Genomic DNA, 16,165 nt, shown 5'->3' with positions numbered 1-16,165 from the left:
GGAGCAGTTTCTCAAAATTATGTAGCCGTTAATGCTCTGAGGGGCAATAAAAAATACATACCTCGCATTCTTAGACAAGAACATAAAGCAGAACATTTCTCTATACCCTTATCTGAAGAAAGTATGCAACAAACTTCTGCAGAGGCAGATGCATACAAGTTCCAGATGTGCTGCTTTTCTGACTCTGTGGGTTGTGTCCTCTATAAGGGAAAGAGAAATATTAATCATTTCTTTTACTGCTAAGGGGATGGGTGCTGCTCTCATATTTCAGAAAGGGGCTGGAAAAAGAGGGAAGCCAAACTTTTTCCTATTTAAGGCCAAAGCAAAGGAATCTCAGTGGCTGAGTTTTATGACGGGCCCGGTGCTGAAGGGCAGGGAACAACTGATGGTGCTACTCTGAACTGCTTTGCTTTCTCCTTTCTGCACGAAGAGTCTCATGTCTGATATTTAGACATGATGAGCTTTGTGCACAGGGGGACCTGGTTACTTCTCGCTCTGTTTCATCCCGCTGTTATCTTCGCGCAACAGACCCCGGAAGGTGAGTGGATACTGAATTCAAGAAACTTTCTGGGGTTTTTGTCTTTACTTCTCCTTACAAAAAAAGCATAAAGGGAGAAAGCAGCCTCCTGAAAGACAATTTCCTCTGTGAGCTTCCAACTGGGAAACATTAATCTAACTGCATGTTTGCCTTTACATTTGTTTAAAAAGACTAATGACGTGTGTGTTTGAAAGTTTTCTACTTGCTTAAGATAAAGGTTTTCTCTTTTAACTTGTCGTCCTGCTAAAGGCACTGGAAACTTACTTTTTAAAAATGGTTTTTAAAGTTTCCCTTCCTGGACTGTTAACATCTTGGAATGCTTCCCTGGGTCTGGAAGCTATTGGGCTCATGTAATAATTGCATGTTCTTTCTATGCCTCATTCTTTGTAAGGACTGTTGAGCATTGTTATCCCAAGAAGAACACAAACTTTAAAGCTGGCATGCCTAACGAATAGTCTACTATGCATCATTAGCCTCATTACATATATTTCTATAAAGTAGAAACAGCAACTGTCAGGGTTTTGTGAATGGGGTTAGACTGCAAAAAAAGTTTCATCATTCAGTTTTTAGTCCATTTCTGTGTCAAATCCTTTCATAGTTGTTTAATCCATATTCCTAACAATTTATGGTTAAGGGCCTAATATTTTCCATATGTTCTGTAGTGTAGCTGCAGTTGCAGTAATAAAGAGAATTTTTAAAATACTTCTAATGCTAATGTTTTGCCTTTTCTGCAAACAAAGTAAAGAAACTAGTTCTATTTGACTTCAAAAGCTGATTTGCTGTTACTTTCTGATAGGCACATATATTAGCGTCCACGTTCTCATTTTAAAAAGCATCTCACTTTTTGCATGAAAGTACTTCTGTAAATTCACATGCGCCTCGTAGTCATGAAAATACTGGACAGATGGGAGCTGATATTTTCATAAAGGTAAATATTCAAATGCTGAACATAAGTATAGCTAGAAGAAATCATTAGACAACAATTTTAATATGTACACAATCAAGCATGTTTCCATTTGAATCTATGGTTTTTTTTTAACATTGTATGGGAACTTGGTGTTATTTTTTCTTTTGTATGTAGTGTCAAGTATCTTTGATGTCCTCACAAGTAATAGCTGCAAGCGTAAGTGTGTGTGTGTGTGTGTGTGTGTGTGTGTGTGTGTGTGTGTGTGTGTCCATGTAAACCCAATGACATCTCTTCAGCTAAATTCTGCCTTTGGACACAAAAGAAGAGAAACACCCATCTTCCTTGTTCTCTAGTCTTCTTCCCCACCCAACCCTTCTCCGCTCTCCCTGCCCCTCCTCCTTGTGTCTCCGCCCCTCTGGACCCCAGAGACCTCCTGCTCCCTGGTCTAGCTCCCTCCTCACCCCACCTGCACCCCAGGCTCGCCCTCTCCGCTCCTTCTCAGCCTTTCCCTCCCCCACCACTCCTCCTCCTCCTCCTCCCAGGTGCCCTCCCCCCACGACCACCCGACACCACCACTCTCCCCCACCCGGCAGCTCTTCCTGCTCCCTCCTTATCCTTGCCTTCCTGGGAACAATCTGACCCCCTCCCCCCAAGAAGCTCCAATTCCCAACCCTGCCCCCCATCCCAGGATACCAAATGCTTAACACCTCCTGTCCACCCTAAAAATATTCCTACCTTTTTAAACCTTTTTGGTGCTCCTCGTTCCTAAAGAAAATATAGGAGTTTTCATTTACTGAAAAAACTGTAAACTTTTTGTTTGTACTTCAAAAGCCTGACAAAATATTAGGAGTTGCCTAGTAGTTACAAGAAAAAGGAGGTACACTCGCAGTAGCTGTATTCATCCTGAGTGTATGCTTAGGGAGAAAAGGGGTGTTTCCTACTTACATTGTCTTGACATCACAGAAGTAGTTTTCTTTTGTTTTGTTTTCCCTTTTACATTTGTGTTGCTCTTAAACTTTCAGTGCATTGATTTAGCTTGTCCTAAATGATGCTGAGATGTCCTGAGACACTGTAGCTTGTGCTTTCTCTGCACAGCACCAGAAAGTTCTGCTGGTGGGTGAGTCTGGGAATGTGACCTCTCTTTCTTGTTGGAGTGTCTTCTCCCCAACAACCCCTGAACTAGCACAACACTTTCGTGTAGTCTGCGGGCAGGAACTTCCAGAGGCACTAAACATGTGTTCACAAAGAATTTTGGTCTTTTTACAAATTTGTGAAGATTTTATTTTACCCGTGTATTTTATTCCAGCAATGGAAAACGAGGTCTGTTTTATATTTCCTGAGGTTTATAAACATGCCAAATTCTAAGGGGGCAGGATCTGCCACCTAGCGGCTGACAGAGACGCAGTTTACGTAACGGATGCCAGTATCAGTGCTACATAGGAAACTTCAGGTTTTAAAACGTTATATAGGAGAATCGTGGCTATTAAACATTATTTTCTTAAGTAAGCAACAGTAGCACAGATAAACTGTCCCCAAGTCCTCAGACACAAACCTAAGGGTAGCAATATTCCCACAGTGGTTGGAAATAAATTTGAAAGTTACATTTTACTTGCTTATCCCAGAAAAATTGAATGACAATTGTCTGGTGAAGTAATTAGAACAGAGAGCCGACTCATTTAAGGTCTACAAAGACTCCTCCAATGACTTAAAATGTAGATTAGACATTGTTTTATCATGAAGTTGTCCATGTTCTACATTATAAAGATTGAAACATTTTTGTTGCACAAATTTTCAATTAAAAATCCAGATTTAGCTTCATGAAAAAAAAAATCCCATAAGTTTAAGGAATGTGTTTCATACACAAAGACTCTGATGTAGTCGTCCCTACTTGACATATTGTATTCGCTGACAATTACGTTAATGTATATTCCACTTAATGCTGGGGAATAATGTTTCAGTAGGGCAGAGGGGAAATGTGTAATATCTGTTGTCATAGGAGGTGGTGGAGACTTTGGTTCTGTCTTTGTGGTACTGGGGACTGAGCCAAGGGCACTGGCACCGAGCTCCATTCCAAGCCCTTTTATTTTTTATCGCAAGACAGGATTTTCTTAAGTTGCTAAGCTATCCGGGCTGGGCCAGAACTGCGATACTCCTACCTAGGCCCCGTGACGTTGGGAATACAGGCGTGCGCCACCACACCTGGATAAACTGTGGTCATGCAGTGAGTTCTAATGTTTAAGCTTCTGCATTTGCTGCACCAGTGATCACATTAAAGTGAACTGTGTGCCTTTAAATGGATTAACTATAAATTGACTCAGAAAATCAATTCTTTACTTTGTGGTAGGTGAGTCTATTTCCCATTATTATGAGGAAAGATTAATCAATAATCAGAGACCATTCAAGTTTTCTGATTTGTGTTGTCCCTCTAACTAAACATAGCAGGCTAATAAAAATATATAGCATAAAGGTACCAGAAACACTTGCACCTTTTAGAGAGCATAATTGTGCCCATCTTAGTGTTCATCATCCAGCATAATTTAGTTGACAATTATGAAACTAACAGAGGATGAATTAAGACTAGAACCAAAGTTCTGTTAAATCCTAGATAGTGAACACAAAACAGAAACACAGAGCATCTAAATCTTCTATTTTTGCAATCATTAGTCATCGAAAAGCGACACCAAATCACAGCGCACTGGCCTAAAAGGTACACAGTTAGTTATCGCTTGTACACGTGGAAGGGGCAGGTGTTTTCTTGTTTAGTACTCAACTATAAACAGGTAAATCTGTTTTGTAAGCCAGCGGTGTAGGCGCTAATGATCAAATCTGAAATTATCATCAGTTTTGTAGAAATACTCATGGAAATAAAGTACTATTGACACAATATGGTGTGGTTTTTGTTTCATGATTCTTTGTTTTCTTACCATCTCCACAATGTTCAGCCTTAGGTTATCTAATTTTGCTTAAATTCTAGAATTAAACTTCTCAGTATTACAAAATAATCCAGCAAAGCCTCCAAAACAATTCTGGGAAAGGAAAGTCCAAAAGGAGCTCAGGCTACCTTCGGGTCCTCGGGGGATGTGTTATCCACAGGCTTATTTTTGAAAATAGAAAAGCATTATTTGCAATTTTTTCAGGATTACAGCAGAGACTAAGACAAGAGAGCCCCTGTCCCATACCCTTGTCACTCACTCAGAGAGAAGAGTTCCACCTACGGAAGCTCCATGGTTTCCATGGCGATGACGTTCCTTTGGTGCAGTGTTCCAAAGATTATGTAGGCCAGTTATTTGATTTTGTAGCATAAAGTGACATCACTACCTTGAAGTGTTTAAAAGGGACGATTTAGGAGTCAGAGCTTCAGAGATGGAAGATGTTACTGCTTTTGCTGTACATGATGAACATTTGTAAAGTATCCAGGTCTGCAATAACCCTCTGGAAAGCTTTCAGTGAAATGTATCTTAGTAAAGTTTCCCTATAAAGTTTCTTGCCATTGTTTTCCACACTCAGATGAAGCTCATGTAGTATTTTTAAAAATTCAGACTTTCAAAAGAGGAGAATTTTGTCTGTGTTCAGATGGCAATGGAAAAAATGAGATAGCTCTTTTTACACAAACCAATTGTTAACTGCAATTTGGAGAGTTACACTAACCACAAGAAATTCTGTCTGTGCCTAATGAAAACACAGAAGAAGTGGATTCCTTTCCGATTAACAAATGAAACGCTTGTTCTTTCCATGATTGAGTCAATCCCTGCTGTTTAAAATGTAATCTTAATGAGTCAAGGGAAAAGCCCCAAAAGGACAGAAAGCAAAGCACCCAAAAGAGGTAAAAATAAAAAATAAAGGATCCAGAAATTATTAAAAATTAAAGTTGCCTTGAAAACTGGCTTTGAGAAATTGCTGCTTCTGTCAAATGCTATACATTCTTTTGAAACAGTCTTTGCTGTGGTAACTTCGGAGAATGCCAAACCCAGACAATATGGTCAAGAACATTAAGTCATAAATATTCTTTAGAGTTGCATGGTCTAGTGACAGTGTCCAAACATCATTCAAGAGAGAACCCTAATGAAGTGAGAAATCCACCACTGTGACTTATTTGAGTATCCCTCTAGTGAAAATCAGTGTCTTGGTAAGACATCCTAAACATGTTTTTCCCCCCAATGTATGCAGAAGGTTGATGTTTTTTCTTGTTGCTGTTAGAATCCTACTTCTGTGTGAGGAGAAAAATGCATGCTGGGCTCTGAGTCACACATTTATCCTGTTGGTGGTCTGGATGTCATCAGCGTGGCCTAGGAGATAGAATTCTTTCTCCTAAGGCCCAGAACAAATAAACAATAGATTTCTACTCCAGATGGATCTTCCTGTTTTGAGAAAAGGGGGGAAACATTTTGCAGGGAACTGCTATCCATAAAAATCATCGTTTTTAAATTAAAAAAAAAAAAAAAACCTGAAAATGCCTGCAGAGCCTATAGGGCAGAGTTTTGGGTTGATCTCTTTAATCCCATCCAGTCCCTGAAAGCAGAAAGGGCATAAGATGCAGTGGTCAAGAGTATCCAAAATAGAGATAGCCTTCCTAGATTCCCAATCTTAGTTTCACCCTGGACTACAACACTTGAGGAAAACTGCCCCACATTTGTTTCAGATTCGCTAACTCTACAACAGGTCATATGGAAACACTGAGCTCTTAGGGGCTTCAGAAGGTTAAGGAAAATGAGCACACGTCCCTCAGGCCAGCACCTACCAGCTGGGAGCTACTCTGCCAGCTCTGCCTAGCATTGTTCATGCTAGCATCGCCAAGAAAAACATGCTAGGAAGCAACTGAAGTACCCGGTGCTTCCGTGATAAGGAAATGCAGAACAATAAATGGAAAGATGTCGACCAATTGCAAGGAATAAGTATAATACGTTTTCTTCCATGTTTTCACAATGTAAAATTGTGACATTTTGTCACTTGGTTTCCCTTTTCTCTAAAGTTTCAAGCTCATACTAGGAAAGAAGTTAGGAGTTCACTATGTCATACACCAGCTTCATTTTGATTACAGTTTAGATTCTCAACAAAGAGATGATTTGGGTCCATGTGTGCCTTGAATGGCCCAAGCTCATTTCATAGCCTTACTTAGTAAAAGAAACAAAAGGAGCAAGCCCAAATTAATTACAAATTGGAACAGGAAGACTGTAAGGAAGTAACTGGAATGTCTATTGGTTTATCTGAATGTAAAAATAAGATTATTTGCCTTTTATTTAATATTTTTGTAAGAATATTCAACTTTTTAAATCAAAGCTACTCAGGTCAACAATTTCTGACATTGCCTGTGACGTGGAAGACCCAATACTATTATGGACTACTGAACTCTTTTAGAATATTTTGCTGAGTTTATACACCTATAATATTTCAATAATGGAACTTAACAAAAAAAGGGGATACAGATGAATGTCCATTTTGTATCTGTGTATTCAAAGTGTTAGGATAGATATATAGTTACATTCTCTTAATGAATAGAGGGATTTGTTCTAATAGTGTTTGTAAATAGGATACCATGTCCGCATCTTGTACAGCAATTAACCACTAGAAAGAATGTATGCAATGTGTTAATTATTGAAACTGTCCTACCAATTTGGTTTGAAACTATCTCATTGCTATTTGTTTCTCAATAAAATTATGGAAAAAATAAAAAAAAGAAGAGACAAAGATGGTCACTAAAAAAAAAATAAATAAAATAGATCAAAGCTAATCTCAATGTATGTGAGAAAAGAAGGGAATAGTATGATTTAATGCTGAATCCTATTTTCTATTCTAGTTCTAAATGCCAAAAACAGCCAATTAAAGGAGTCTGTTCTTCATGAAAAGAAAGTATTCTTTTCCTAGGCTACGTTGTGATTTTCCCATGTATAATTAAGCACTTACATTGGGGGCCATGAGACAGCCATGTAAGATGTTTGACTTCCACTAGAACATTTTTCTAGCCATATCTGATTGTGTACAAAGTAATGAATTAGGAAAACCCTACAAAACTCTATTCTTTCAGAGAAGCTGACTTAGGTAGAGAAAAAGAGAGAAGGTTGAATATCACTCTTAAGTTTCTACTCATGATTTCTCAGAGAAGTGACACATCTTTCCTTCAAATGGATATGATATAAGTAGGACGACCAATGAGAGAGTGCAGGAATTGTGTTATGTTTCCTAAGCTTCCCAATGTATCTTCTTTTACTTAGAACAACATGAATTTCTAAAGCAAAAAGAAACAGAACCTCATAATTAGCATGAACAGATCAGAAGAAAAAAATCAGCCCGAGTTGATTGCCCAGAAGTTTCAAGTATGGTCATTCTCAGAGGCTGGGAGAGTGTGGGAAGGATGAGAAGAATGTGGTTAATGGGAATAAAGTTATGTAGCTGGATGGGCCTAAAAATATTCTGGTGTACTATTTCACAGTAGGATGCTTATAGATAGCAAGAATATACTGGCTATCAAGTAAACCAGAAGAGAAGATCTTGAAAGTTTTCAACATAAGCTTCCATAAGAAATGATAAATGTTTCAGCAGATAAATGTGTTTGACCTGAATTATTAATTAATCAATGTGTGCATGCTTAATTAATGAACATGCATTAATTTTTGTTTTTACCTATTAGCTAAAAATAAGATCCAATAAATAAATATATGAAGCAAAAAATAACATTAGAAAATAAAAGGTCACTAAGACAATTTAATCTTTAAAATTAGGTTTGTATAATTTAAAAAGAGTACTAGACAAAGTTTCTAGTCTTAGAAATGAGAAATTAAATAAAAATTGTTATTTGTGTAGCTTTGAGTTCAACCTAATTCTAGAAAATCCAATTACAATTTTAGTAATTCAAGATGGTGCTTGTACACTTAAGAATTTTCAAAGCCAGTGGGAAAGTTTGAATTTCTAATGCTTTGAGAACATTCTCAAGGAAATACAAACATAATAAATTGAAAGGGTAAAATAATATTTATGTTAATTTCAAGGCAAAGTAAGATAAGAAAAGTCATTCAAATTATGACATTCCAGAACCTAGCTTAACTTATTTTCATCTGTCTTTAATAACCCTTGTTAGTCAATATCTGTGTTTTTTATTACCTAAATGTTGTATTAAGTGGAGAAAGGTATTTCTGATCCAGAGACAAAGAGCTGAAAAAAATCATTAGTTCAATCAAATGGGAGTGGATGGACAGTAGGAAATCAACACTTTCCATGAGAATGTCTTGAAGTAAAATTAATCTGAAAGAATTTTTCACATAAAATTGATTTAGAGAAGTGTTCAAATGATACACTTTAAGAACAGACAACTCATGCAAAGATGGTAAGTGTGTGTGAGGTCATTTTACTGAAGGATTTCCACCTCAGGCCTTTCATATTTCTTTTCTGACAGTCCACAAACCTAGTTATTAAATACAAAGTATCCATATTGCTTAAAAAACAAATGACTTCAGTGTCTCACCTTCCTTTTTGTCACTGTTTATAAAATGGAAGAGATTACTGCTCTTTGCTTAAACATCATTTCCATAGTATATTCCAAATGGGCCTACTTCATTTGCTCCCAGCTAAGCAGTTTGGTATTCTACACTCACTAAACATAAAGCAAGGTTTCTTTAAATATTTAAAAATATCCTTCCCATGTTCTCATATGTCAGTTTTAAACACAGAAGAGCAACTACAATTGTTTCTATAAATATACAAGTTCTTCTCTTTTATTCAATGAAACTATTATATGTTGTCAGCTATAGGTCACATTGCAAAATTCAACATACATACACACACACACACACACACACACACACATGGTTTTTTTTAACTTTTTGAATTAATCAAGAAGTTCTGAGGTGTTTAGTAAGATCACTAAATGTATATAGAGACATGAGAAGTGAAAGTGAATCTATACATTCAGAAGTCTTCCTTTTGATGAAGTTTTGGCTAAACCTATAAATTCTAAGCTTTTAAATGTAAATCTAAATTATTACTACTCCAAAAAGAGATGACATGGAATTAAAAATTTTAAAAAGTGATCTCTATGTAATGTCCATAATGTCCATATAGCAAAATCTCAGGGCCACTGAAAGGCCTTTGGGCCCCTAAGCAGCAAAACCTGTAGGCTTCAACCCCTTGATTCCTCCAAAGCATCCTGCTTATGCAGACTTCTTAAAGCCTTTGGCTTTGACAAAATAAAAATTTCACTGTCTCACAAAAATCTACAAAATGATTCAACACTTCTTTGTTTTCAAAACTTTTGCAGATATTTAGAAACTTATTTATTTACCCAATTACTAGTATACTTTCATAGTATTCTTCAAGAACTGAGGTTGTATTTAACCTCAGTCTACAGCTATGCTGTAAGAATTGAGACCAGCTTTTATTTTGGCAAGCCCTAAGCTAATTCATTGCTAGGAGCTGCTGAAATTTCAGTCCCTTTCATATAATTAGAAATAAAGTCTTAAACTTTGGTTAAAGCAAATTTTTGCTATCTTAGGCCTCATATATACAGTCATGATTCTTATTTTTCTTTTATTAATTCCTTGCTATTATTTGCTTTAAAAAACCTATCCATCTGTGTGTGTGTGTGTGTGTGTGTGTGTGTGTGTGTGTGTTGAAAACCTCTTTATAACCATAAGGGGTAGGCCCTAAAAACATGTCATACAGTTGACCCACTGATACCCAGCAGAGCTAGAATTCACATTCAGTATACACAATGAACTTCACTAAAGTTATCCCAGAAAAATCTGGAAGAATTTTGTGCTACCAAGATTAGCTCACTTTTCCCCTGAATTTCTCAACTAGGTTAATAGAACCCAGAAGGGTTTCAGAGTTAGTAACCAAATTATCTTTGCAGCTTCATGCTCCCATCTGCTGTTAAAACAAAGAATAGCAATTGGGTAGAAAGGTTTATTTTCAATTGCACAATCAATAAATAAATCCTTGAATGCATGTGTGATATCCACTGGTGTTAAATTTTCAAAGCAAATGAAATTAAAATTTTTTTAAATGACTAGAATTTTCAGAAAAGTAGTCTATGGCCCTGCCATTTTTATATCATTCAGTAGATTTGGTATCTTAAGCAAGTACTCACTATTTGACAAATTATATAGGAAAAAATAATTTTCTAACGAGAGGGAGAAATTGCTTCACCCTATATCTCGCTTGTGTACTATCATTAGTCAGTACTCAAAACAAAAAACACATTTCGTGAAAACACAAGATGACATCACATCCGTTAATGTCTTTTCCAGTTGATGAAGGAGGATGTACCTATCTCGGTCAGTCTTACGCCGCTAGAGACGTCTGGAAGCCAGAACCATGCCAAATATGCGTCTGTGACTCAGGGTCTGTCCTCTGTGATGACATAATATGTGACGAAGATAACTTAGAATGCCCCAACCCAGAAATCCCCTTTGGAGAATGTTGTGCAACATGTCCGCAGCCTTCCACACCTGTGAGTTTAAAGGGAGTTTTTACATGTTCAAAATTCTTACTTGCATACATGCGTAGCTCCTCTATAATAGGAGCCTGAAAAGAGGAGGAAGTTGTGTCTGTTGGTCTTAACGGCATGACAAGAAGATGGTGGGGTTTCCCACTTACAGCAAAGAGTTTAGATAACACCTGAGCTAGCAAATAGTGATGCCTTTCATGGGAGAGCGTTGCTATATCTTCTTTTATATGTGTCTTTTAATTCACTAGGCTCCTGTCCCTAATGGCAGAGGACCACAAGGCCCCAAAGGAGATCCTGTAAGTCAAAACTGTTTAGTGGAAAAGCCTTAATGCTAATGATAGTTCTGGGGATTGTTACCATTTTTCCCTTTACATATCCTTTCCAAATTTGAACTTTTATCCTTCATATGTAATCTTGAGTATCACATATTTGGATAATGATATCGAATGCCAAACTAAAAATTCATAATTCTAGATGTAAAGATTCAAAATTCCCAACCATGGCATGATATCTTCATTTCATTATACATTGGAAAAAATCAGATATAGGTCAGTATACAAAAAAATATATTATGCTTAAGTTAGTCTCAACATTTTGATAAAATTTTATTTATTCCAAAAAAAGCACTACTTGTATTGATTTCTAATATTATATTAAATAGAAAAGTGCAAATCTAGTAATGATTCTCAATTGTGAGTATATTTCGGGGTTTTATTTATTCTTCCCTTGATTTTTTAAGGGCCCTCCTGGTATTCCTGGGAGAAATGGTGATCCTGGTATCCCAGGACAACCAGGTTCCCCTGGTCCTCCTGGAGCCCCTGGAATCTGTCAATCATGTCCTACTGGCAGTCAGGTAAGAGGTTACAGGACTAAAAGATAATCCTTATTCATTTTCTTTCCTTAGCCGCTACCTTGTCTCACAATTATGATTCCTTTATATCTATTTTCTAGCTTTATGCATTTAACAGATCTTTATTTAGTGCTTATATGTGCTAGGTTCTATTCTAGGAGCTTTAAACGTATTCACTTTTCTCATGATGCTAATGCTATTGCTACTGTATCTCTTGAACTTTCCCAACTTCTCAGAGGTAGGTAATATATTCATTATAGTAGACATATGAACTATCAAATTCCAAAAAAACTAACCTAGATAATTCAGGAATTCTTAACAGCTGTCCTTCATTCTTTTAACACCAATGGTGAAGCTCCAAACAGCCTAAACATAAAGCAGTTGAAGAGCTGTGAACATTGTTCATTGGCCTGAAAACAACTGGATTATTTACACTTAGATAACTGCTTTTGCTGAGCACTGAGAGCCTTTCTTCCTCCTCCAAAGTATGGCAATCAATCCATTCTACCAAAAAAAAAAAAAAAAACCACATAAATAAGTGGGACATTTCTGCCTAACATATTATATTTGGGCAAAATTACAAAGCATATATGCCAAACTTGTATGACTTTCAAAATGCTCTTCAAAATGCATTTCAGCAAGGATCAAAGCACATCATTTCATATATCCTTATCCCAGTAACCAAATAGGATCTGTCTGTAGACTTAGAACTCAAAATAAAATAAGCTCCAAAGAAATTCAATAAGCATATGAGTTTTTGATCTATTCTTTTTCTTGTCTTCTTTGAGGATGCTTACCTTCATGTGCAACTTGTAAGCATATTAACAATAAAGCAAAGGGCTTAAATTTTGTTCACTGCATTAACCTCAGTAAAGTGTTTTGACTTCTCCACTTCTCAGTTCAAAATAAGGTGGTTGAATTTTGTGATCTTTAAAACTCCTCCAACCTCAAATACTCTATGGTCTTATAGTTGTAATGCTATAAATAATTCTAGAAATAGTAATTACAATCAGAGTAGTGTATATGGTATCAGATTTGGGAGGGAGAATGTTGAATATTATTATTTGAATGTTTATGCATTATGGAAGCAATGGTTCTGGATGTCTAATATTTAAAGCAAAGAAATTAATGTGTAACACACTGCTGATAGGCAGAAATCTTCATCAGTGAATAGTGTATGTTGCTTACACATTTTCTAAACACTTTTGCAAACAACTATGATCTCTATACTTAAATCATTGTACCCATTTGGTCTCTTTGCTATAGAACTATTCTCCGCAGTATGACTCATACGACGTCAAGTCTGGAGGGCCAGGAGGAGTTGCAGGCTACCCTGGGCCAGCTGTACGTACAAACTTTTCTCAGCATTGTAGAGTATTACATAGACTTTCAGTTTGTTAATCTTAAATGACACCCTTCTACAGTCTTTTCACAGTATTGTACAAAATAATTTACTCTCTATTAAGGTCACAAATTACATGGCAATGTTGTTTCTTGTGTTATCACTCATTCCTTCCCCAGTGTCCCCTGTGTCATTTCTGTGTGTCCACAGCCTGACCTGACCACCTGTGCCAGGACTCATGCACCTCCATGCTTCTGTCTTACACTATTTTGTGATTCACCAGATTTTGTTATTTGTTGCTTCATCTTTCTCCACCATACTGTTGAGTCTTATTTTATACCTTTTCTCCCATTAAATGCTACTTTCTAGATGATAGTCCAAGTGTCATTCAATGTCACAATCTGTCTCACCTCCAAGTCTCAAATCTACTATAAATGTTTTCAGAATTCATTGTTTTAAGATTACTGTGCTAAAGGACTTTGTTCAATGGAAATGGCCTAGAAGTTGTATAGAATCGAATACCAACTGAAGCCCAGGCATGTGTTCAAGATAACGTGGTGGTCTGTGTAAATGACCCTTGTTTTGGAAAAATGCCTCAGGAGAACCAACACTAGAAAAGATTATAACTTTCTCACACATAACAGAAACATAAGAAAAAATAAAGCATAGAACTGAATTCTATAATCTCTTAGAGGGCTGCTGTTCTGGGCATTGGGCCTCATCTCTGTAACTTCCAAAACTAGAGAACTCAATTTTTTTGCCAACATATCTAAATAAAAGACCATTCAAGAAAGACCCTCGGATACGGTACAATACAAATTGAAGAATGAGATTTGTATTAATCTATAAAGTTTTAGGGACCGTGAGTTTCTTATGTCTTTCAAAGACACAAGAAGAATTATATAGATTTACGTGACTATTAAGCCTTAGGTGCATTATGAACTCTTTTTAGTGTAGTTAGGACACAGTCTACAGGGTCTCACTACCTAGATTGGACTCCTAGTGATTCTCCTGTATTTAGCCTCCCAAGCACTGAGATTACAGGTGCACGCCACCATGCTCAGTCTCAGTCACCATCTCAGCGTGCCCCAGCGGGTGGGGTAGGCATGGCAGGTCTGGGTTCGAACCCTAGCGTTGCGCTCTGCCTAAGCGGGCACTTAAGTCTGCTGAGCTATCTGGCCAGCCCTGAATCTTTTTTTTAATGAAAACAAAACTAAATAAAACTATCCGTTATTGACAATCTAGAAAACTGATTATAGGAAAACATTTTAATTATAAAATAGTTTCATAAATTTATGACCTCAATGCTACAAACTGGTTTCTTACTGTGGTTTGTACTTCTGAATGACTGATCAAGTTGTTCTGAATCATCATATTTCTGTGTATAATGAATCTCATTTGAACATCTAAATCTCTATGTCAGTATAACTCTGTGATATCCATACCAATGTAGTTATAACCTTCTGCATTAATTTGCATTACTATTTTCAAAACTTGGGCCATAGGATTTATGATATGCAGATAAATACCTTTTTAAACTGTGTTTAGCTATCAGAGAAGAAATTGCTTGTTCTCCAGTTCAGCATCACCCAAGTATTACAGGGATGCTCATAACATTTTGCACAGATTCTTCTAACTTTTGGGTTGTCCTCCTTAAAGATCAATGTAAACACTTTATAATATCTATTAATAATTTTGGTTATACAGAGATAATCTTCTTGATACATTTTCCTAGTGAGATCTTCATTGCATATTTTATAAAATTAATCATAATCATATCTCAGATGAGACAGTTGGATTTTTAAAGATGTCTGTATCATATCTATATATTTATCTCTCTGAATAGGTAAAGTATATTTTACATTCACTTACTTTGTATTTATCGTTTAAAATTATATTCCAGGGGCCCCCAGGTCCTGCCGGTCCCCCTGGCCCATCTGGTCATCCTGGTTCCCCTGTAAGTAGAGATTTTAGTGGTACTTTCTTCTTCATGAATGGTTAAATCAAATTAACAGAGCTGCTCCTATAACTTCATCATTTTAGCCTATGTAATCCCAATTAAATGAGTGCAGCCACAACCAAAAACCTGACCACTCTTTTAAAAATGTGATGAAGTATCACAATTGCTCTTCATTAGCAAGTATCAGTAATTAAAACCTCGGTAAAATTAAAACGTGTTATACTTGCATGTAACGCGGAATAGAGTTTAAAACAATTTGTTTTGGTGGAGTGGAATGAATAGAATGTGATCTATTAACTTTATTTAGATTAAAAAACGTTTAGTTTCAATCTTTGTAAGCGGGGATAAAATTCGCCAATTACATTCACAAGTCCTGACTTCCTGCTCTCAACAGGATGTAAGTGATTCACGTGTTTGTTGTTGCTTTAGAAATATTGACATTTCATTCTGTTTACCAGGGTTCTCCAGGATACCAAGGTTCCCCAGGGGAACCTGGACAAGCTGGTCCTCCAGTAAGTAGCCCTCCAATCTGCACTCGATAGATTGACAATTCAGTAGAGATTTAATTTCTCTATAGAGGTTATGCTCAGTTTCCAAGCACCATCATAGGTCCCCATGTAGTATCCATTACATATATGCATATAATTTTATACGGTAAGTAGAATTTTATGGTCCTTGAACTGATTTCGAGGACCTTAAGGACTCCCTAATTAACTATCACAATAGTTTACTTCCTAGACATCATGCAAGCTTTAGCTTGAAATATTTCTGTGACTATTCAATCCACCTTTATATTTACCCAGTTCCCTCTACTCTGTTCTTTATATAAATATTTTAATGTAGTAGAAATAAACAATCCACAGAATCCTCTAGAAGGATATGAAAATGTAGTTATGTAAGATTGCACAAAAGTTATATGAAACTGGAGTAATATAAATAAGAAAGTGGAGTTATATAAATACAATATTTTAAATTAATTAGAAATATCTTGGGGTTGGGGATAGCTCAGTAGAATAAGTGCTTGCCTGGCAAGCGCAAGGGCCTGAGTTCAATCCCTGGTTCTGAAAAAAAGAAAGAGAGAAAGAAAGAAAGAAAGAAAGAAAGAAAGAAAGAAAGAAAGAAAGAAAGA

The 16,165-nt window shown here is 36.5% G+C and overlaps 1 protein-coding gene across 1 annotated transcript in view; it reads left to right on the top strand.

Moving 5' to 3' along the window:
• The first annotated feature begins 331 nt into the window (after positions 1–331).
• Positions 332–16,165, top strand: part of Col3a1 (collagen type III alpha 1 chain) — a 38,956-nt gene continuing 23,122 nt past the window's right edge. Inside the window, exons 1-7 of the mRNA XM_004628629.2 lie at positions 332–538; positions 10,685–10,887; positions 11,133–11,180; positions 11,624–11,737; positions 13,001–13,078; positions 14,980–15,033; positions 15,495–15,548. Of these exons, the coding sequence (XP_004628686.1) occupies positions 454–538; positions 10,685–10,887; positions 11,133–11,180; positions 11,624–11,737; positions 13,001–13,078; positions 14,980–15,033; positions 15,495–15,548 (636 nt within the window). The 5' untranslated portion in view covers positions 332–453. The remainder of the gene's footprint in view (positions 539–10,684; positions 10,888–11,132; positions 11,181–11,623; positions 11,738–13,000; positions 13,079–14,979; positions 15,034–15,494; positions 15,549–16,165) is intronic.

Source organism: Octodon degus, unplaced genomic scaffold (genome assembly GCF_000260255.1).
Source record: "Octodon degus isolate 3935 unplaced genomic scaffold, OctDeg1.0 scaffold00025, whole genome shotgun sequence".
Lineage (NCBI taxonomy): Eukaryota > Metazoa > Chordata > Mammalia > Rodentia > Octodontidae > Octodon > Octodon degus.
This window is presented reverse-complemented; position numbering and strand designations above follow the sequence as displayed.